This window comes from Micrasema longulum, unplaced genomic scaffold (assembly GCF_059751315.1).
Source record: "Micrasema longulum isolate JH-2025_06_02 unplaced genomic scaffold, ASM5975131v1 h1tg000720l, whole genome shotgun sequence".
NCBI classification, from domain to species: domain Eukaryota; kingdom Metazoa; phylum Arthropoda; class Insecta; order Trichoptera; family Brachycentridae; genus Micrasema; species Micrasema longulum.
The window spans coordinates 390,822-413,125 of record NW_028277916.1 but is presented as its reverse complement, the minus strand read 5'-3'; the positions used below and the strand labels follow the sequence as shown (position 1 = coordinate 413,125).

The window sequence follows — 22,304 nt, the reverse complement described above, 5'->3', positions numbered from 1 at the left end:
TTGTTGTTAATCTATTATTGAGAATAAGTCCCAATGTTGATTTACCAAAAAAATAGAGCAATTTGATTTTGAAAAATAAATTTGCAGGTTTAGTCAATGAAATTCAACTTTCCTAGTTTTTTAGGGAATTTTTTGTTTACCCTTTAAAATCAGTTAAATTACATATCGTCGACGGCAATCAATCTTCGCATATGTAACATTACCTAAGTCACCCTGATCTGCCATTTGGCAGTAAATATATTCAAACCATATAATTCTATGATTCAAACATTGCTGGTAAAAACAAAAATAATCTTTAAAGTAATATTTGAATGCTAAAAAAAAAACATTTTAATCTCCTCCCTTAAAGTGATCAAATTTGAGTTACGCGATGATGGATTTCCATCGATGATATATGTAATATGTATTTTTTATTTACAATATTATTGAGTTTTCTTTTTATACTTTGTCAAACAAATTTATTGTGCTTCTTCATTTGGATGTTTGTAAATATTTGTGAGAATAATTTAAGAAGTGTAACATACAGAATACATATTATATTGGACGTAAAATGTCTTTAAAAGTTGGAAAGTAGGTGTTATTTTTTGTACCTAGGGTATTTTGATTTAGAACCCAAAGATATATAGTATAAATGTATGTCTCAGCCAAACAGTTGAATCAGGCACTCAATTGAGTGGCCAGGCTGTCCATTATATGCCGGCTTTTAAGTGAATTGCTAACGGACCCTTGGCCAAAATGCTGAAAGCAACAATTAACAAAAGGGTTGAACGTCGCTTAGCCTCTTTATTTTTTTTAAATACAACAATAGTGATTGTTTTATTTTGTTATGTGAAGCTAGGTTAGGTAAGGATATATTGGGTTAAGTTTAATAAGAAAAAGGTTCAGCCGTTCCCAACGATTAGCTTTCAACCAGTCAACACTTTAAGATGTCTTCATTTATTAAATAAACAGCCTAGCCATTTGATTGAATGCCGGAATTTAATGAACAGCCTAGCCGTCTAATCGAGTGGCAGATTTTACAATTTGGCAGCGACATATACACTATATGTAGTGAAGAATATGGAAAAGTTTGCTCTCATTACGCCATTTTTCCAAAGTTTATTTTATGTCATGTTCCAGATATTATTAGCTAGGCAAAGTACCGTTATGCAATTAGAGGAAGTCACAGAGTGCAATGGAATTTTAATAAAAACTTTTGTGCAGATCTTTCTGTGATGCAAACTGTACATGAATGGGAATAACATTGTTTATTTATAAATTATCCTATGCCTCAAGTTACATTTTTTTTTTTGTCAGTCACAAAATTGAGTAGTTTAATGTAAGACTATCCAAAATCAATGGATGTGAAAGCAGGTTAGGAATCCTAACTTTATACAATACATTGCCATTATTATAAGCTAATTAGCACTGCATTTGGTAGTAATTAAGCGTAAAATAATATGGTTTCGAGGATTGCATTTAGGCAGTATTTGTTTAGGATTTTTTAAATGTCTTGTTCTGTATTTTTTCTAATAAAACATAATTCCCTCATTTTAAAAATTTAAATAATAAGTATTATTGCTACCATTTACAACGGAAAGTTCAGTGGTTTATTGAAAAAAAAAAATATTTGTTATAGACTGTTAAACTAAGCCAAAAAATATATTTTTCAATTTTTATATATGTATCATTATCAGCGCTACGATTTTTTTAAAGTTTTGTATTTCTGAAATAACTCCGCATATGACGTCAGAGGTTGTCTTCCGCTTATTCTTGATCAGTTTTGCCCATTGGTCAAGCAAACCGAAAATCTTCGAATACGTTGATTCATATGAACCAGTGACGTCGTTCAATGTAGTCTGTTTTATTCAAAATGTTTTTTATTATTTTTTTCCTACATTTTCAGGAAACTTAATGCTCCAATTTTTACTGCGCGCAGGAAAACATTTATTGCATCCAATTTCCCGTAGGGCTGAAGTTCCTAATTTTGATACTCTTTATTTATTTTAGTTACCTCATGTTTGACAAAACACTCGACTGAAACTTATTAATTATATATTACCTTATGCGGGTTTCTTTGTGACTTTATACATTTTTAAACTTATGTAAGGTCTTTTTAATACTTTTAGTATTGGTGAAAATGTTTCTAGTCAAATAACGTAATGTGATTTAGTACTAAGTAACATTCCAGGCTCAAAGCACGGAATGGATTTGTAATGTAATCAATTATACTAGTCGAATCTATTAAAATAAATTAATTGTTAACACAAGGAATGTGGTTGGCGGTTGTATAACAATAAAAAATATTAAACCAAATATTCCATGTTTTTATTATTTTATTACATAGTACACACATTTAAGTTTGTAAGTGAAAATTCTTGATGAAAGCTCTTAATAATTTATTGTATAAAAAAAAGACGAGTGATACTTTACTCCACAAATTTGGAATATCCAGTGACCGGTTTCATCGCTTTCGCGACATCTTTGAGACTGGTATCTTTATTAAGATACATTGAATTTCTTAATATCTATACCAGTCTCGAAGATGTCGCGAAGGCGATAAAACCGGTAACTGGAAATTCCAAATTTGTGGATTAAAGTATGTATCACTCGTCTTTTATTTATATAATAAATTATAATACACACATGTATTTAAATATTGGTAGCTTATTGAAATATATAGATACGAAGTCTCAATTGACTGGTGCAAATTTTTATTTCACTGATTTAAAAACATGAAAGAAGAAAAATTACAGATTTAAAAATATTTTTGATCAAATGTTTTTTTTAAAAAATTATCAATCATTAGGTTATAATAAGACTACTTTATTGTATAATAACTAATATTTATTATTTAAATAATTCACAAATAAGAACATATACGTTATATCTAAATAGATTACAAATGTAGTCACAAAATAACGTGGTACACACGGTGAAAACCATTTTCCGTCCAGGGTATTAAGGAGGTCAAATTGATAGCGGGTAAAATGAATATATTTAGGCTGAAACAAGTAAAAGACAAACATATTGGTTTCATGTGAAAAATTTTAAAAATACTAATTTTTATGTTGAACATGCATAAAGCAATAACAAATATTTAATTGTACCGTTTTTATAAAAGGTCATAAACCTAGACTTTCGTTATGTCTTTCTCAAAAAAATTTTCCATGTCTGTTAGAATATATGTATGTCAATTTAACTTTGTTTGAAATCACTACTGTTCCATTGTCAAAAATCACGCAAGTTATTACTTTACCAGTTTTCTTCCTATGAGACTAAAAATTTGTATCATGCTTTTAGATTATTTATTTGTTAATTAACTCACCTTCGTCCTCAGATGCAGAAACAGATTTTCTTGATATTGGAGTATCAGGCCTTGATCCACCTGATCGGTTGGAATCTCTGGATCCACTACGAGACCTAGACCCACTTTTAGATCGTGATCTGGATCCGCTTTTGGATCTAGACCTAGATCGTGAACCGCTCTTGGAACGAGATCTGGAACGGGATCCGCTCTTGGAACGAGATCGAGACCTGCTTTTGGACCGAGATCCACTTTTGGATCGCGAACGTGATCCACTCTTTGATCTGTGATATTAAAAACATAAAGATACATTCATGATTACAGTTCAATGAACCAATTAGAATATAAAACAATTTTATAACAGTATTATTATAACATGATAGTCAAATATAAACAAAAGAAATTAAGAAAAGCATATTGAGAATATGGTATATAAATTTTGTTAAGGTGATTTAAGGCAAAAAAATAAAAAAATTTAGCTGCGGAAAAATAAGCTAACGAAATACAAAAATGTGGAAAAGGATACAAAAATACATACATACCTACATAAGAAAAACTCATTATTTTTTTTTTTAAGAGGTATAACCTGCTAAGTTTCTATTATTTTAGGGGCTTGTCAGCAGGTGGGAAAAGGAGGATATGGAAAGAATTTATGAAAAATACACCACAACACTCTGAACAATTGAGAAAAAAAAACTCTTTTTTTCTCGCAACTAGCGGGAGTCATTACATATTATACATATATCATTTGAGGTAGTAAACTTTATAGAATAAAAGTATGTACCTGGAACGAGATCGCGAACCACTCTTTGATCTTGACCTACTTTTCGACCGTGACCTGCTTTTTGACCGTGACCCACTTTTTGAACGCGACCCTGAGCGAGACTTGGAGCCACTCTTAGATCTCGAACGTGAAGCAGATCTACTTCCAGATTTGGATCGACTTCGGGAACGGCTTTTAGACCTGGAGACAAAAATGTTTTTATTACTATGCGATCTTCACTAGTAATTCCTACTAGTAATTAACATCTAGAAGTGCCGAAGAACAAGTATGTATGTATGTTCTATTCATTAGTTTTATATAGATTCCCTGTTATTAAATATGTATAGTAATTTTATGCAATAAATTTATAAAATAAAATAAATAAATAAATAATAAAGATTAGAGATTTTAGCAATTATTAGCATTAACAAAAAATATATGAATGTTTACACATAGGCGAAATGGCGAATATAACATTGCGAAAGTGAACTTAAACTAGCCAATGACAGGTCACTAACCCTGTAAATGCCTAGACTTTTATATTTCCTTTCCTTTATTGAAAATTAAATATTTAAATATATTTTTAAACATGTTCAATTACAGGTTACAGATAAAGACACTTAAAATTTTCACTGGAATATATACATTTTTGTATAGATAATTTTATTTTATAGACAATAATTGCAGATAAATATATTTTATATATGTCAACTTCCTATTGTAATTGGAACCCAGGTGAGATCACAATTATTTTTTTAAAATCTGGGTTTTCTGTGCTGGGCTGTAGGAAAGTCAGTGGTTTTTAAAATATTTATATGTATCGAATTATCAGCGCTGATTGTTTAAAGTTTTGCAATTTTAAAATTACTCCGCCTGTGACGTCCCTATGGTGAGTTCTGCTGATTTGTAAATTAGCTTCCCTGTCTGTCATTGGAAATCTGTCATTGGTTGATTCACAAGAATGTCATTCAGAGTAATTCATTTTTATTAAAACCATTTTGATTAATTTTTTCATACATTTTTGAGAAACTTCACTGGCTTCAATGGCTCTAATTTTTCTTTGTGTAAGAAGACATTTTTTGTATCCAATTTCGCGTAGCACTGAACTTCCTCATTGGGCTTCCTGATCTGTTGTGGTTCAAATAGCATACAAATAAAAGCTATGCACCACAAATCGAAAGACTCATAATTGCACAATCATAAGTATTTTGAGAAGTCAGGAGACTACCAGTTATATGCATTAGTTAATAATTATTGAAGTTTGCCTTACCCTTCACTATCTGACCTCTGAACGATTCTCTTTCTTCCCGCACTAGTACCGGCTTGTCCATCCTTATCACTGTCTTCCGATTCGCTTGTGGAAATAGTTGCCTTTGAGACAATGCGCATCTTTTGTTTGGCACTTAACCCATCTGAAACAGACTTCTTGGAGTCCTTCCCTTTCTGTAATACAATATAAATATTATTTGTAACTGGTGACGAGACATGGGTTTATTGAGTACGACATGCAAACTAGCCAACAGGCATCGGAATGGTGCCTGCCCAATGAGCTGAAACTGAAAAAAACACGTCAAAGTCGTTTGAAAATCAAGGTAATGCTCACTGTTTTCTTCGATATTCGTGGCATTGTTCATTCGGAATTTCTTACTGACACAGCCAAACAGTGAATCAACAATATTATTTCGAGAGAGAACATCCGCAGACAAAGGCCAGATTTGTGGAAAAACAACTCTTAGATTTTGTACCACGATAATGCACCGTCTCGCAAGGCTATCATTATGAATGAATTTTTTAACATAAACTCAACTAATGTCATCGAACAACCCTCGTATCATTTTTTATTTAAAGAATAACCAGCCAAGAATTTATTTAGAGCCTTGTCCGGAGGTGGGATAGAAAGGATATGGAAGGAGATAATGAAAAATACACCACAACACTCAGACCAATTGAGGAAAAATCTTTCTTGGATTTTTTCTTGCAACTGGCATATTATATAATATAAGCCTCTAAATCACAATCTCAAGTCTATACAATATATACAGACTTCTCTAAAGTCTTTGATAAAGTAAACTTTATTAATTAAAAATTTATGTTGTTAATACACTCATCTTTTTATTTTTTACCAACTATACTTCTTAACGCTGTTCCTATGTTTTATTTCTTTATATTGTGTTTTTTTAAAAAATCTATGTTGTTTATATACTCATCTTCTTTTTTTTTATACCAACTTTACTTCTTAACACTGTTCTATCTTTTGTTGCTTTATATTGTATTTTTAAAATTTAATGTTGTTTATATACTTATATTTTGTAAAACTTTCATGTATGTAAAAGCCTTATGGGCGTGAAAAAATAACAAATATAAAAAAAAAAATATATAAAAAAAAAACATATTATACTTACAGGCAAATTAGAAGCACTAGGAATTTGTGTGATCATCTTAAATTGACTTAAGAGTTATCTTAGCAATAGGATAATTGCTATAAATCGAAATGGCTATCGCTCTTATGAATTTAAAGCTAGATCGGGGGGGTACCACAAGTTTCTCATCTTGCTCCATTTCTCTTTGTATTATTTATTAACGATCTACCCACACAATTTTCTAATGTAGATTTCTTGCTATATGCTGATGATTTGAATCTATTTAGATGAATAAATTGCACAAATGACATACTTTACCATCAAAGGAATATCGATATACTTCTTAAGTGGTGCGAATTCTAACATTTGTTTTTAAATATAAATAAATGTTTTCACATGTCTTTTTGTTGTTCACGAAACCTCATTCCATCGTTATACTTTATAAATGACTCTTTAACCAGAGTCCCACAAGTCAGAGATCTCGGGGTAACTTTTGATGAAAAGCTAACCTTTACGCACCATAGAATGATAATTGCTAACGAGGCTATGCAGATGCTGGGCTTCATTATCCGGAATACAATAAATTTTAGTGGCATAGTTTAAATAAAATCTCTGTATTGTGCGCTGGTCCGATCACAACTGGAATATGCATCATCAGTTTGGAGCCCTTTGTACAACTGCAACTCTTTTAACTTGGAAAGAATTTAGCGGAAGTTTTTACACTACATACAGTTCAAAAAGGGTAAACCTGTAAATGAAATTTGCTACCAAACTTTGATGTCTGAGTTGAGGTTACCATTGCTCTTCACCAGAAGGACAGCTGCTGACCTCACTCTAATGCACAAAGTGATATGCACCAGATCATAAGGGTTGCGTATTTAACAATCTTACCTTCTTTCTTCCTTTTTTGGTTTTAGGTCGGTCACTGTCAGATTCTGATGCTCCATCAGCTCGTGGTTCCTTCTTCTTCCTGCTTTTCTTTTCGCCAGGTTCTCGCTTTCTTTTTCTTCCTCTCTCGGCACTAATGCAACAAAACAAATGATTATTTAAACATTCATAATTTAAAAATTATTCTATCTGTGAAAGCGCTCCTTCCACAAACCCGAAAACCGCTATAAAGACTGTGGGTCTTCCTATCGATTTACCTTAAATTTTTTTTTATTTTTTGTCAATAATCGGGTAGCTCTTTAAAAAGTTTAATATCATAAACCGCGATTTGAATTTAATTTAACTCTAAAGCTTTCATTGTCCCTTGGATTACTATGATTTTGGGAAATTATATTGAGGGTTTATGTCCGATATTGTCCTTCTTTCTCTATATTGCAATTACATGAATGATAGCAAAAACTATGTTAACTTGTATTAAATTCAGAAATTATTCCATCTGCCGATTTAAAAAAAAAGAGTATATTCCTTTAAAAAAAAACCGTGTTAGTATTTAAAAATGTAATATTTAAAAAAAAGATATTTTAAAATTAAAGCTATTTTCTAAAAATGTAATATAGAAATTAAGTTGTGGCAGAGCAGAGTTCAAACTTTGGGCCTCTGCTATACTCATACCAAGGGATCACAATCCAATCTCATGTATGCAATAACATGGAATTTCAAAATTGATTTATAATGCGACATAAATAAAGACACAAAATAAATGTGCTTCTTCATTTCTTACCCTGGTTCCCTGGGAGCTCCTTCGTTCCCACTGCCCCCCGAGTCGGAGATATAATCATCCTTCCTCCCCTTACCGCCCCTTCCCCTCTTGGCTTCCTGGGGCATGTCTATGACCAAAGCATTCTTCGTCTTCTCCTGGTACTCTTTGCGCTTTTGTAAGTTTTCAACAACAGTCTTGACTTTGTCCTCGGCAAGCTTCTTGCGCTCTTCTTCCTGGAAAAAGAATAATCAAAATTATGAGAAAGAAAGAATGCTCTAATTTAAAACGTTAAAATAAAGTTTAAAAAGATAATCTTTCGTCGAAAATTCAAACAAAATTATTTCTTTTTTTTATCTTTAATTCCACTTAATGATGAGGAATACAATGCATTCATAAATCAATTGCAGTGTATATTGATTATTTGTTACACAAAGGTAAGCTGAGAAGTATCTTACTTCAGATACTAGTCCGGAGACAATGAAATATCATAGTGAAGACACATAGCGCTTTGATGCGCCTGAACTCTGAGCTCAAAAAGATTAAATATCCCAACTAGAAACCTCAGACAAAACTTACTCTTCCATACCGATAACCATAGAACTAACTGGTTTTCATTCCCCTGTGCCCAGACTTCTTGATTTCTTTGATAACAAGTTGTCTTCTTTCATACGACCACTGAATTGATTTCAATTATAAACACCTCTCTCCCGCTTCCACTCCCATCAAGTCTACTATATACCATTGTGTCTTTTTATTTTTCTTTATAATAATTTTCTATGTTCTTAAAAATGCTATAGTGCTATTCTGAATCTTCTCTACCCCTTTTTCTATGTCGTTCCTCAGTTCTGAGGGTCGTGATCATTAGTACTCTCACCAGCCATTCCATTGACAAAGCGTCTCCACTCTTCACGGCTCTGCGCCCTCTCCACAGCTCCTGTGACGTTTTCACCTAGTCGATCCATCGAGCTGCAGCCCTGCCTCTGCTTCTTTGTCCTGGCACACTGCCATGATTGTTATTTTCTCCAGATTTCCTTGGTCACGTCTAGCTATGTGTCCGAAGAACTGCAGCATATGTTGGCAGCATATGGCCGATAGGCGAACTTTTACTTTTAGTTCCTCTAAGTATAGAGACATTTGTTCTTCTGACTGTCCATGGTATTCTCAGCATTTGACGCCAACACCACATCTTGAAGGCATCTCTTCTCTCCTGCTCACGTGTTTTAATTATCCACGTTTCTGCGCCATTTAAGAATATTGGGAACACAAGCGTACGCTCTATAAACATTTTAGTTTTCATCGAGATGCCCCAATTTTGCCAAATTTTGGTCAGTCGAGTCATGGCATTTTTTGCGATTAGGATGCGTCTTTTAATTTCTGATGTGCATGCACCGCCCGCAGAGATGGATGAGCCTAAATAAACAAAATCTTGAAATTTTTCAAGGTCTTGGAGTCTAGTTGATGGTTGTAGCATATTGGCTCTGTCAACGATCATGAGCTTCGTTTTAGTTCTGTTTATTTCCAACCCAAATTTGCGACTTTCTGCTGCTACCCGAGCCAATATACCTGCTATTTCTCTACCCCTAGAGAATTGTTAATGTGTGGACTTTAATTTCTTGCATGCGACTACACTTTGCTTTATATATGGCCACAGTGATGATTAACTGTCAAATAAATATGAACATGTGAAACCAGACACAAAGATGTTCATTTAGAATATTATTGCGTCTATAAGCATTACCCAAAACCTTTAACCCTACCCTTTTCTCATTGAGTAATAGTATTGATTTAAGGTAATTTATATACAAATGCAGTTATTTATATTTTTATATATCTTTAGCTTTTTATTTTCTATTGAATATGTTTTGTAACTTGAATTGTAAAAATGAAACTTTTATTTTATTGGTTGGTTAGAAGAAATTGTCGTTTGGAAATAAGCCCGCCAATGTACAATTAACATAATGTACAAAAAGTTAAATAAACAAATTAAAAAAAACCACTTAATAAGGTTGAATTGAAAAAAAACATATTACTTTTTTTGTTTATTCAACAGTTTTATACATCACTTAATGTTTAATCATCAGTGTGGCCATATTTGAAGCGAAGTGTTTTTCCTCTATTGGCGAGTGATTGTTTACTAAATGTAGGAGACTATTTTCACCCGGCATTGTGTACCTGACGTCTTTTGAAAGATTCCTTTTCCATTTCTTGCTTGCGCCGCTGGCTGCGTTCCTCATCGTGCGCCGTGCGAGCTCGCGTTACGTGATACTGGGCCTGGGACAGTAGGTCCTGGCACTGCCTGGCCTCCAGTGCCGCTAGCTGTGCGTCGTACCGCACACGCTCACCATCCCCTGCCAGGGTAGAGAGGTAAGAAAAGTATCTGAAAGGTAAATACACAATATTATATCAGTGCAATTTCTGTGTGTGAAATAGAACTTCCGGAAATCAAGTCCACCTCAAAGTGTAGTAATGCGTGCACAGTTTCGACAGACAGATTTTAGAAATTTTTTAACTTGTGTAACGGACGGTTAAAATAGAAAAATTAAAATAGTATAATATAGGTAGGGTCCCCGGTATCTATCAGCTACGTGTTAGACCTACAATAAAGGGTGAATATTCCACTTTCGGGTCTGACCTTAACGATACCGGGATACTTTAGAATAAAAATTATGTTACAAGCCCTAAAAAGGGCATGTGCTTAGCGTTTGACTAATTGTTGCCCTAAGAAGAGCATTACTTTAAACCTCGACTAATTATTGCCCTAAAAAGGGCATTTATATTTGATATGACCATTGTTGCCCTAAAAGAACATTGTAAATGATGCAGCGCGTGAGGCGGCTCCCAACGAAGTGGTATTTCCCCCCCCCCACTCCTAGAGCAGCCTAGCGCCGGTTTGGACGCGGGTAGCGAGAGCCCGTTACGCGCCCTATATAATGTGTCAATTTTGAAAATAAATCAGTTCGCCTCGAGCCTTCACTTTAGTCACATCGTTTTATTTCATCACACCGTCCGATCTCCCGCTCTACTACTGAAATATACCCTCTTGGACTTGACCATCGCTTCGCCCAAGGACTACAGACCAGTACATTCTACCGACCTACGCAGTGACATTCATTGCGAGAGATTCAAAAGCTCTGTATTTACATTTGTCTAGACTTCCATATTCCAACCAAGAGTGTTGAAAAATAAAGAACTTAGTGATATAAAGTCACTCGAATCGACGACAAAAAAATCTGATAAGTATGAATTTCATAATCAAAATCTTTTTTATCAGTGAGTAAGCAGCCCATTAATTACTAGCAGGCCACGGTCTGCTGTCACCAACAAACCGCAGCATAAGCAAATGAAATAAAACTGAAAGAAATACAAAAAAATGTGGACAGCAACAGGGCCTGCATTGAATAAAAGAATAATAATACATACTTGTGACTGAGTCCCAGCTCGTGCACGGCCCCCAGCACGGTGGGCAGCGAGGAGCGGTTCTGGCGCAGCACGTGCGCGGCCAGGCGGCGCAGCAGCAGGGCGGCGGAGTAGAGCAGTGCGGGGTCATGCGGCGCCACGCGGCGGGCGCGCAGGAGCGCTGTGCGTGCGGCCCGCAATTTTCCAGCGCCGGCTAGTGCCCGCGCCAGGTACACCAGGCCCTCCACGCTATGGTGGCGGTGGAACTTCTTCAGGCAATTTTCATACTAGAACAAATATCGCCGCCTCAATTTGAATACAATAACATAAATCAGTAATTTTGTATTAAATATTAGTGTTTATTTTCTGCAAAAATAAATACATGATAAAGCGCTAATAAACGTGTTTGTGAAAAAAATTGTTTCTTTCATACCGAGGCGTATTTGGAATTATTATTGTTGGATGATGAACTAAATAATAAAAAGGCATTTTCTTTACCCACATTCGTCAGATGAAAAAATTTGTGGGAGCGATATGTACGCATCGAGCATATGGCTTTAGCGATGGATTCTATCTATAATGGTAAGAACTTTATTTATTTACTTTAATTAAAAAAATTATACATAAATTAAATAGCAAAAAAAAAAAAAACTTATTTTTCTTAACTTAACTTCCTCAACTTTTTTACTTTTAACTTCCTCATTACCAATTTAATTAGGTATATACTCAAAACTGCATTTGTTTTTATTGCTTATGTATTTTTAACCAACAGTTGGATGAGAATTGTTATGTTTTTTTTAAGCAATTAAAAATTATAGATTTTCTATTTCAATAACATTTTTTTTGTTAATTTAGTGTTAACCCCGAATTCAAAATTTATCAATAATGTTATTTTTTGAGATTTATAATTTAAATAGCATACCTGTATTTGTTAGTATTATTTGTGTGTTCGTAAGCTTTATTTAATTACAATTTTTTAAAAATATAAAAAAACATTTAAATCTCTCGTATAATTTATATGACCTGAACCTAACACCCCCTATGATGATTTACAAATTTAAAAGATAATATATCAGCTTATTATTATTGGTTAGGGGTAGTACAAATAAAATAGATACAAAAATAATTTTGTCCTCCTAGCTTGTTCTAGGCGATACACTGTGTCGGTTTGAATTTTCAAAATTAAAAATGGTCAAACTAAAAACGTATAATATTAAATTAAAATGCAGTTCCACCAAGAAATGTCAGTAAAAAAAAATATGTATACTCGTCATATTCGTCTGTGAAAAGTTTAGTCTAAGGAAATAAAAGCATTTTAAGTCGTACAACTATTTATGTACATATTTACTTTGTGGTAGGTAATAATAAATTCCAAGAAATTACATATACAGTAAAACCCCCTTTTTACGTTTTTCAAGGGAGCAAGAAAAAAAGTGTAAAACTGAGGAAAATGCTAAAATGAGGAAATGAAAAATGTATGGAAAAAATAGGAATTACATAAAAATTTAATTAATTTGCTACACTATTATAGTGTACATATACTTCCAGAAAAGATTGTTAATTTTTTTTTACTATTTCAATGATTTCACTGAAAAATTTTTATATTTTGTTTTTTTTTCAAACAATATTATGTAATCTGTTTTTTATTTGATTTAAAAACAGCATTTTAAAATTATTTTATGTGTAATTAAAAAATGGCGAAAATAAAATTTTTAATTTGTGTAAAATAACGTACAGTATTTTTTCCCCTAAATGCTGGGAAATTTTATTTATACAGAATCACTAGAAACCACTGTCATATAAATCGTTGCAAAATTGGTTCACACTTTTGTGACAACTTTTTAACCATCTTTTTTTATAACTTTAAATATTGTTATGTTTTAAACATCGCAATTTATTGATATTAAAACTTTATTGTTGCTAAACGTGTTTCAACTGCGCGTTTCATGATTTGTATAAATTAATATGACGTTTTTGTTCCAATGAAAACTAAAACTAACCCTAAAGAAAGACACTTAAACAAAAAGGTTTATTACACTGCACCTGCTTTGAATTTAGGTTAAGACAATAATTTATCTTTTATTAGTTGTTTACCTGTTTTTATTCTACATTTGCATGGCACAGCGATGGCGCGCGGACCGCGGCACTATTATTACGACATAATTTTGGCGTTTTTGACACATCAAACGAATTCCGAAAATATATTAGCATAAAACCGGGGTGATGAAAAATGTAAAAACATTAATTGGGGGGAATATTTGTATGAGAATGTATGAAGAAAAATGGGTCCTGAACATTTCGGTGTAAAAAGCGGGAAAACGTAAAATTGAAGTTTTATTGTATTACACTTACCCTAGATAAATGAAAATAATTTTGGATGGACACAGTGGTGATGAATAAATCGGTAATTTACAGTGGTTTAAAATATGTAATAAAAAAAAATATTTACCATTTGGATAGCACTAATATATTGATTTTGTTCCACATAAATATGAGCAATGTTCATCCAAACATCGCAGAAATCTGCTGTAGCCTCTCGTACTTGGGCAAAGATATCTCTTGCCTCGTTGATGCATCCCTTATGTGCTAATACTGCTCCAATACCATTGGCCGCCCAAATATTCTTCGGGTCGTTGCGGAGTACTTGTTTGTACATAGCAAGAGCTCTTTCCTGATGACGTTTTTCCCGATCTTTATCTTTTGTTGGCTGATGCAATGTTTGAAGCCATACATTACCTGGGCCACAGAAAATGAATATATGTAGATGCATGAGTAATTTCATAATAAGGATTGAATATTTAAAATTCTGATTGTGGTTCAACTATAGCAAGACAAAAGTTCATTAAATAAATAATGTAACAGAAAATTGTCTAAATATATTACAGGACCTAGGAAGAAACTTTTCTCTTCCTCGTTTATCTAATACATTTATTTATTTTACTACAACTATGCATTTACTAGATTTTCAAAGAAAACACTTCGTTCCAACTATATGATGAAGTTTTTATTCATACAATAGCTAAAATAATAAGATAAAATAAATTTTCGAAAAGTACAAACATTCCCATAATATATACATAATACATATAAAAACAGAGATGGGAACAATATAAGACTATCAATAAGAAAAAAAGAGTCTGAAAACTTGTGCAAACCTTGTGCAAGGGTATAGAATTGTAAAATGTTATTAATTCGTCATAGTCTTTTTTTGGGTTCTAGCCAGTGTCAAGTTTAAGATTTTTATTTATTTAAATACTAGCTAGCTAGGCTTCGCTCACATCTTACTAGGAAGAAATTATTTAGGTAATTAATTAGGTGTGTCATTTATCAATAAGTATTTTCCCAATGGAATGATCAGGATTAAAAGTAGATTGATCTTCCAACTATTGCTATAAGAGAAATAAGATGGTTCGTTTGTCTATGGTGGCGTAGCATCTTTATTCTGTTCAAAAATCTAAAATCCTACTACAAAACCAAAACGAAAAGCAAACCAAACTAACCATAGATAAAGCAAGTCAGTGATAGAAATTTAAAAAAATAATTTCAAATTGATTCCTTTTGACATCCCACCTTACCGCCTATTAATTTTTAAATAATGTTGCTCATTGTTGATATAATTGTTTTTCATTGTAACTTTTTAAAATTCGGGATGGAAAATAAGTATCCTATTTTACTTCACACCTCTAGCTATCCCTGTGCAAAAAATTATGCCAATTGGTCGACCCGTTCAGACGTGAAACACAAACAAACACACTTTACCATTTATATATAATATTAGTATATGGAAGTATGGATGGATTTACACATGTCAGTACTATTTACAAATTTGTTTGTGCAAATTGTACCAAGTTACCTACCCACTTAAGGAAATAAAGAAATAGAAATACTGATTTAAAAACATATAATAGTGTTAATTGAATCGGCATTCACTTTGTAACACTTCATTTTAAATTATGTATTATAAAAATAAAACACTAACAACAAAAGTTTTATTTTCATAATAATTTAAAAACATAAAACCTATATGAGATGTAAATGAAATATTTATATTAGTTCTAAAGGTCCCTATGAACTAACTTAATAAATCAATACAAGAAATAATAATTCACAGATATTCAGGAATTTACATATATTTTTTAATGTATCACAATTATACGTTCAAATATAAATGATACTAAATATTTACCTAATGCAATGAGTGAATATGCATCAGTAGAAGTAGATGGGTTTTTAAGAATCCTCTCAAATTTCTTCTGTCCTGGGCCCCATTCCATTTTGGCAAGATGAAGATTACCCAACAAAGACCAGGCGTCTGGATGTTCATTATTGATCCGGAGAGCTTCTTTAAACCAATCGCTAGCTTCGTAAATCTGTCCTTTATCTCGAGCCATGCAGCCTAGCCTAGGAGAGAAATAAAAATAATGTTGAAAAAAAATACAAGTGGTTACCAAATCTTGTTTTATATGTTAAATCATAAGGTCATGAAAATATTTAATCATATTATGTTTATACCTAAGATAGCAATCCACATAATTAGGATGTTCTTTGAGAATATCCTTATACAGTTTCTCAGCTTTGTCGAAAGAGCACAGGGCTTCACTAAGCCTAGCGAGATTGTAAGTTGTTGTGACCGCTATTGAGTTATAGTACTGTGGATCATGATCGGCTTCTGCATTGGATCTGGCAAGAGATTCTTCTAGATTATTCTTGGCTTCTTGTAAGTTACCGAGACGGTAGTGGAGAGATCCGACATTGTTTAGTATTTCAGCCGGTATGTCAGCTTGAACTTTCTCTTTCAGAATTTTGGTGGCAGTTCCATATGCAGCTAGAGAACCCTGAAAAATAAATCATCTAACCAAACGGGAAAAAAAAACATTCATAAAGGTAAATCGTACTTTGATTGTTAGACAGAATTCACCGGAAATAAAAAAATCTAAAAAGCATCTCTTGTGTTGCTCTAAGACTGTACATTAATTTTGACAGAAAACATTCATATTGGAAAAATATCAATATTCCCAAAAGGTATTCTATTCTAGATTAGATTTCCCAAGAGGAAGGAATTTTAGTAAAGGTTCCTTATGACATTAATTTATTGCAAACATTAGATTTTCTTTATTATATATAAACAATTTACAAATATATTTAAGAGAAGGAAAAAAGGGAACAATAAACTATACAAATATAATGTAGATTTTTTGGCATTAGAAATTCACAATTTGCCGCCCAACTAGACAGGAGCTTGTTCTAAGGCTAACAAATTGTGGATTTACTGGTTACAAAATGAATGTAACATATAGGTATACAAAGAAGAAAAATTATAGTGAGCATCAAAAGAAGAAATGTATTTTTTTAAATATTTTGTTTACTGCATAATCTGAAACTGTAACTGTATTGAACCTGGATAATAGTATCAGATTAACAAATTTTGTGTTATTTAGTTTTGTTTAACTTCTTAACACACATTTTTATGTTTGATTGATGATATTAAACCCAAATAAATATAAGACTTACACGCCATGGAGCAGAAGAAAGTGCACCTTTAAAAAGAAAAAAAATCACAAAACCTTTGTGAAACTATGACTTTAGAAAAAAATGCACATCAGTCGTAACATACCTGTAAATCAGTTTGTTCCAAAATTTGTGCAAGCTCAATCCACGCTTCCACGTCATCGGGAAATTGGTCAGTAACTTTTTTCAGATGAGTTCGAGCAATGTCTCTTTTAGATTGGGAGCTGGAAGATGCATACAGAGATCCGAGAATTTTCATTGTCTCATAATTATTTGGTTGAGCTTTTAGAACTTTTTCAAAACACTGGGCAGCCTAAAAAGTAGAACAATAAATTAATAATAAAAACAAATATATTTACAGTATTTAAAAAAAAAACAAATAAATTTTAGTTGGTCATTGAAATGATTATATACATTTTCAGAGTCTCCTCTGTAGATGTACATCTGTCCCAAGCCAAAGTGGGGCAAGACAAAGGAGGCAGGAGCAAACTGCGTGGCTTGGTAGTAGTATTGGAAGGCTTGGTCACAGTCCCCATGGGCGTGGAAGGCTCTTGCCAGATGGTAGCAACTCTCTGCCCTCATGGCTTCGTTTTCCGTGTTGTGGAAGGCGTGCAGAGCAAGGTGCTGGACTTTGCTGTAGTCCTGGAATAAAAAGCAGCAAAAGAATTCAATGATTAATCATTGGTTTTTTTTTTCACCCTTTATTAGGGTTTTATACAAAATATTTGTTACATTTATGGTGATTTTATATTCTATTCTTCAGCTAAGGCAATGAAATTTAAATAGAGAACACATAAAATAAAAGTCATACAACGGAATGGTCAGTATCAAATTATTTCTGGTGACTAGATATTCTTTGTCTATGACAAAGAAACTCAAATAAATAATAATCATAATTAAAAAATAAATTGAACTTCTATGAAACTCAACAAGTGTCTTAGAAGTGTTAGTACATAGTATCTTCTTTTATGTTTTGAAGTAATAACATTTCTTTTGTTAAAATTATGACTTACCTTCTTGAAGAAGAAATGGTTTGCTAAATGATTTAGAACCATCGGGTTCTTAGGATCAATTGCATAAGCCTTGGACAGCATGATGACAGCCATTTTATTTGATTCAGGATCTTGAATATTTAGTTTTAGAATCGACAAACCAACCAGTGCGCCAACACAAGAATTATCCAAGGCCAAAGCTCTTTCAAAAGCCAGTCTTAAAAATAAACATAATTTGTATAATTTACATGCGAGTAAAATGTATTTTGTTATCAACTAGCAGACCATTCAGTAAGTTAGTATAAGTAATGTTTTAAAACTTTACATTTTAATGGTGTCTGTATCGCAAGCAAAATGCACCTAATAATTCAGAACGGATTTATTTATTTATAATCACACATGATACACAATTTTGTTCCTGCACAATTATTCATTATCATGTCAATATACAAAATACATAACAAAAATTAATATATATCAAAAATATGATAGAGACAAATTATTAAATAATACATGGTTTAGTAGAATTAAGATCTTGTATCTAAAATTAGTAATTTAATTCTTTAATAATTCTATAATTCAATTTAATAATAATCATATTACATTTATACAGTAGAATATTTAATTTAGTAAACCGATTAATAAATAATTTTATGTTTCAATTAGCAATAGTTTGATTACTGGTGAAGTATGACATTTTTGGTGAAAGTGAAAAATGAATATGCATTTTACTAACCTAGCCTTTTCCTGGTTGTTTAGTTTCATGAAACAATGTCCCATACCAAGTCTAAGGGCAGCAGGACAGTTGGGATTAGTTCTAAGAGCCTTTTTATAGAACGCCAGTGCACCACGGTAATCCTTTTTATTAAAAGCAATACAAGCTTTTCCAAGCAGAGAAGGGATGTTATTAGGAGACTGATTCAGCACAAAGTTAAACTGTGCATCTGCTTGTTCCATCTTGTCTCCTTCCAGCAAACAGAAATAGGCACGACCCAAAAGGTGGTTCTGAAACAAGTTTTATATAAGTACGTAAATTACATTTATTGTGATATCGTAGCTATCTCTACTCTAGTATAGCTTAAACGGATATTGTTTGATTTTCTTTTTGTATTCTGGCCCTGGGGTTTGAACTGTCAGTAGGGTCGCAGTGAGTCACATCTTGCTGGAGGATGTGATTCTATAAAATGCTGCGAATGCCCAGTTGCATTCCACCGGTAACACTACTGACTAGTCTAACTCGTTAGCGTCCACGTTGCGAACCCTGGGCAATGGGATCACACTCATAACGGTGTGATCACAGCAGATAACAAGAGGATGAAAGGCGAGTTTTTGGTGCCTCAAAACCAAAACCAACCAGCTAAGGGAAGGTAACCCCGACAGAAAATCCACCAGAGAAGGCAACGGGAAACCACTCTGGTCATCTTTTCCCAGGAATTACTACGGCGAGTACATCAATATGCAATCGTCCTGGCTGTGAAATGTAAAATTAGCGCAGGACATATACATATTCTTTCGCTGTAGTGATCGCCTACGTCGAGGGGACCCGGCAAAGCACTAGAAGAAGAAGAAGATTCTGGCCTTATCTTTTTTAATTAATCTCCTTGTGCCCTCTCAGGTGGCTTCGACGTTAGAAATCATTTTTAAAAAAGCCCCTCTGTTTTGCGCTGACTGGAACTACTTACTCCACACACCTCACTCCTGATTTTTAATAACCTTATGTATTATAATTTTTTTTATTTTTTTTATTGGTTACTGGGTCGAGAAAAATCGGAAAATTTACTCAAAATACATTCTTAAATAATAAATGGTATAAATTAATATTGCATAACTGTATAGTAAATTAACTAGTAGGTAGTAATGTTATTAATGATAATGATAAAATTTATAAATAAACTTATCAATGAAACTTCTTGGTTTAGTTTTACTTTTTATTATTTTGACCAACGAGCGCTTTCGCCTAAGTAGGCATCTTCAAGACTGGTGATTTGTTTACAACGTTTACAGCTTTTATACTATTCTTAACATATTTTGGAGATAAGATAGAACAATATTTTAACAGGGGACAGAAAACATAAATATTTACAACTAGTTTAAAAAGTAAAACTAAATCAAGAAGTTTCATTGATAAGTTTATTTATAAATTTTATCATTATCATTAACTATGGAGTTTTATCAAGAAATATCAACAAAAAACATCAATATTAGTAATGTTATTGTTCATTTTTGCATAAAAATGTCTGCATTAAAACAGGTTGTATCTAGTTAGGCAGACTAGACATGATCCAGAGAAATCTATTACCTTAGTGTATATGTAGTAGATAAAGTAATTGTTATTTTGTTAATAAACTAGGATTATTATTATTATTACGAATTATAACATTTTATTAAAACATAACTAGGTGCTTATTTGCACACATCGCAATAGCTACAATGAAGAAATAATTACACTCAATAAAAAAAGATTATGTTTTATTAATAAGATACGAAATCAAGAGTTTGCAATTTAATTTTTTTACAAATCATTTATTAAGTATACCATTTTGATGGAAAAAAGTATAATATTCTTAAAGAGATCATTAAATAATGTAAATTTGAATTATAAATTCTGTAAAAACCAAAATAACTTCTCCGGATGGCTGTATTTGGATTCATGATCTCAACATATTAAATATCATGGGACCCCAGGTGCCGATAGCTATTGTTGGGCAAAGAGATTTTATTTTACAATGTAAAAATTCGGCAAAGTAAACAACATTACGTAAAATACTAAGTTATGATTGTAAGATCATTAATTACCTGATCGTACATGATGATTTTGTCTGCAGTTGTATACAAGAGCGTTGCTTTGGTAAACAGATCTCTTTTCTTATCCTTGTTCTTTTCCCTGTTGGCTTCTTGCACATAGTAAGCTGCAAGCATATCCAGCGCACGCATTTGATCTTTTTCATAATCTCTGTAGTCAATGTTCGCGTCAATACGAGACGCTTCCAAAATCTTAAGAAAGTCATCGATTTTGTTTTCTTTGTAGTACGCCAGCTGTAAAGATATAATTTTGCTTTTAGGATATTAAACAATATTGAGTGAACACTAATGTAAAAGAAATCGATTCAACATACCGAGACATTGACCCAGATGTTAAGTTGGGATCTTTCTTGACGTAAAATGCCCAAGACTTCATCTCCCTGTGGAAGTTGTTCAGGGTCTAATTCTATAACCTGTGAAATTAAAAATCAAAACGTTAAGAGGTTAGAAGAAAGTAGGCATAATACATATTACTTCACAACTAAAATTTACTTCATCCGTATCACGGAGGGGTATTTCCAATGTCCCCGACATCCTTGGAGATTTATAAGCACAACACACTAGTCATAACTATTTAAAATACAACTAATTATACCACATATTTTCGGCAAAACAAAAGTCACGAAACCACAGAACGAACGAACCGAACCGCACAAAAAATGACAATAGTGAAGGCGCGATAGACCATAGATAAAACAACCAAATTTAAATAACTAAAATGTTAAGCTAATACCATAAACAATCATTAATTCTAATTTTGGGTTCCACCCGCTTGCAACACTTGGTGGAGGGGGGGGGGGACATCAGCGTCATTCTGTTTAAATTATTTTTATAAAATTTACTTATAACAAAAAAAGAAATATTATGGAATATTAAAGCAAGTAATTTTTTCAAACAATTAAAATTATTGAACCATGACGTGCTGCAACCAGTGGTGTTTGTAGGAAACTCTGGAAATAATAATTTAAACACGATAATGCCCTGATTTGTTTTTGGATGTAATTGTAAAATATTGCTGTACAAATACCTTAAAAAAATGTATTAGAATTGTACGTTTGTTCTGCAAACTATCCTATAATGTTTTACCCTTATTGTGTATGAGTACATATAGGTACTATTCACAATGTTTTTGAACAGCGTGTATTTGAATATTACCGGCAACATGATGAAAATGGCAGTCTTTTTTTACTTTCAGATAAGGATACTGATGGTATACTAGAACAAACTTTTTTGTGCTCAAGTGGTTTTTATTTGTATGAAGTAATAATTCTTATGTGTATCTTCATTGATCCCATGATGAAATATGACCTCAATCACTAATCCTAATGTAAAAACACAGTAACTCGTTAAAATAAAATAAAAGAGAGTACTTCAAAGCACCTTTCTGTGAAAATCAGTAGAAATGGCGCTGTGCAATAAACATCCCAACACGTCTTGCAGCTACAGAGCGCACACGTGGTTGGGATTATAGCTTACCGTTTCCGATTATGATCAATTTTAGTAACATACAGGAGCAAAATTTCAACACATCTTGCAGCTACAGAGCACA

The 22,304-nt window shown here is 32.7% G+C and overlaps 1 protein-coding gene across 1 annotated transcript; it reads right to left on the bottom strand.

Annotated features, from left to right (window-relative positions):
- Positions 1-2,810: 2,810 nt before the first annotated feature.
- On the bottom strand, positions 2,811-21,425 carry Ctr9 (RNA polymerase-associated protein Ctr9). Its single transcript, XM_088229873.1, has 18 exons — positions 21,248-21,425; positions 21,070-21,168; positions 20,750-20,989; positions 18,690-18,958; positions 17,975-18,170; positions 17,376-17,603; positions 17,068-17,274; positions 15,966-16,288; positions 15,640-15,854; positions 13,903-14,189; positions 11,478-11,740; positions 10,230-10,434; positions 8,079-8,290; positions 7,301-7,430; positions 5,320-5,492; positions 4,071-4,250; positions 3,308-3,570; positions 2,811-2,984 (listed from the first exon to the last, which is right to left on the bottom strand). Exons 1-18 carry the CDS (start codon positions 21,287-21,289, stop codon positions 2,980-2,982), a joined length of 3,537 nt encoding a protein of 1,178 aa, XP_088085999.1. The 5' UTR covers positions 21,290-21,425; the 3' UTR covers positions 2,811-2,979.
- Between the last annotated feature and the right edge of the window lie 879 nt (positions 21,426-22,304).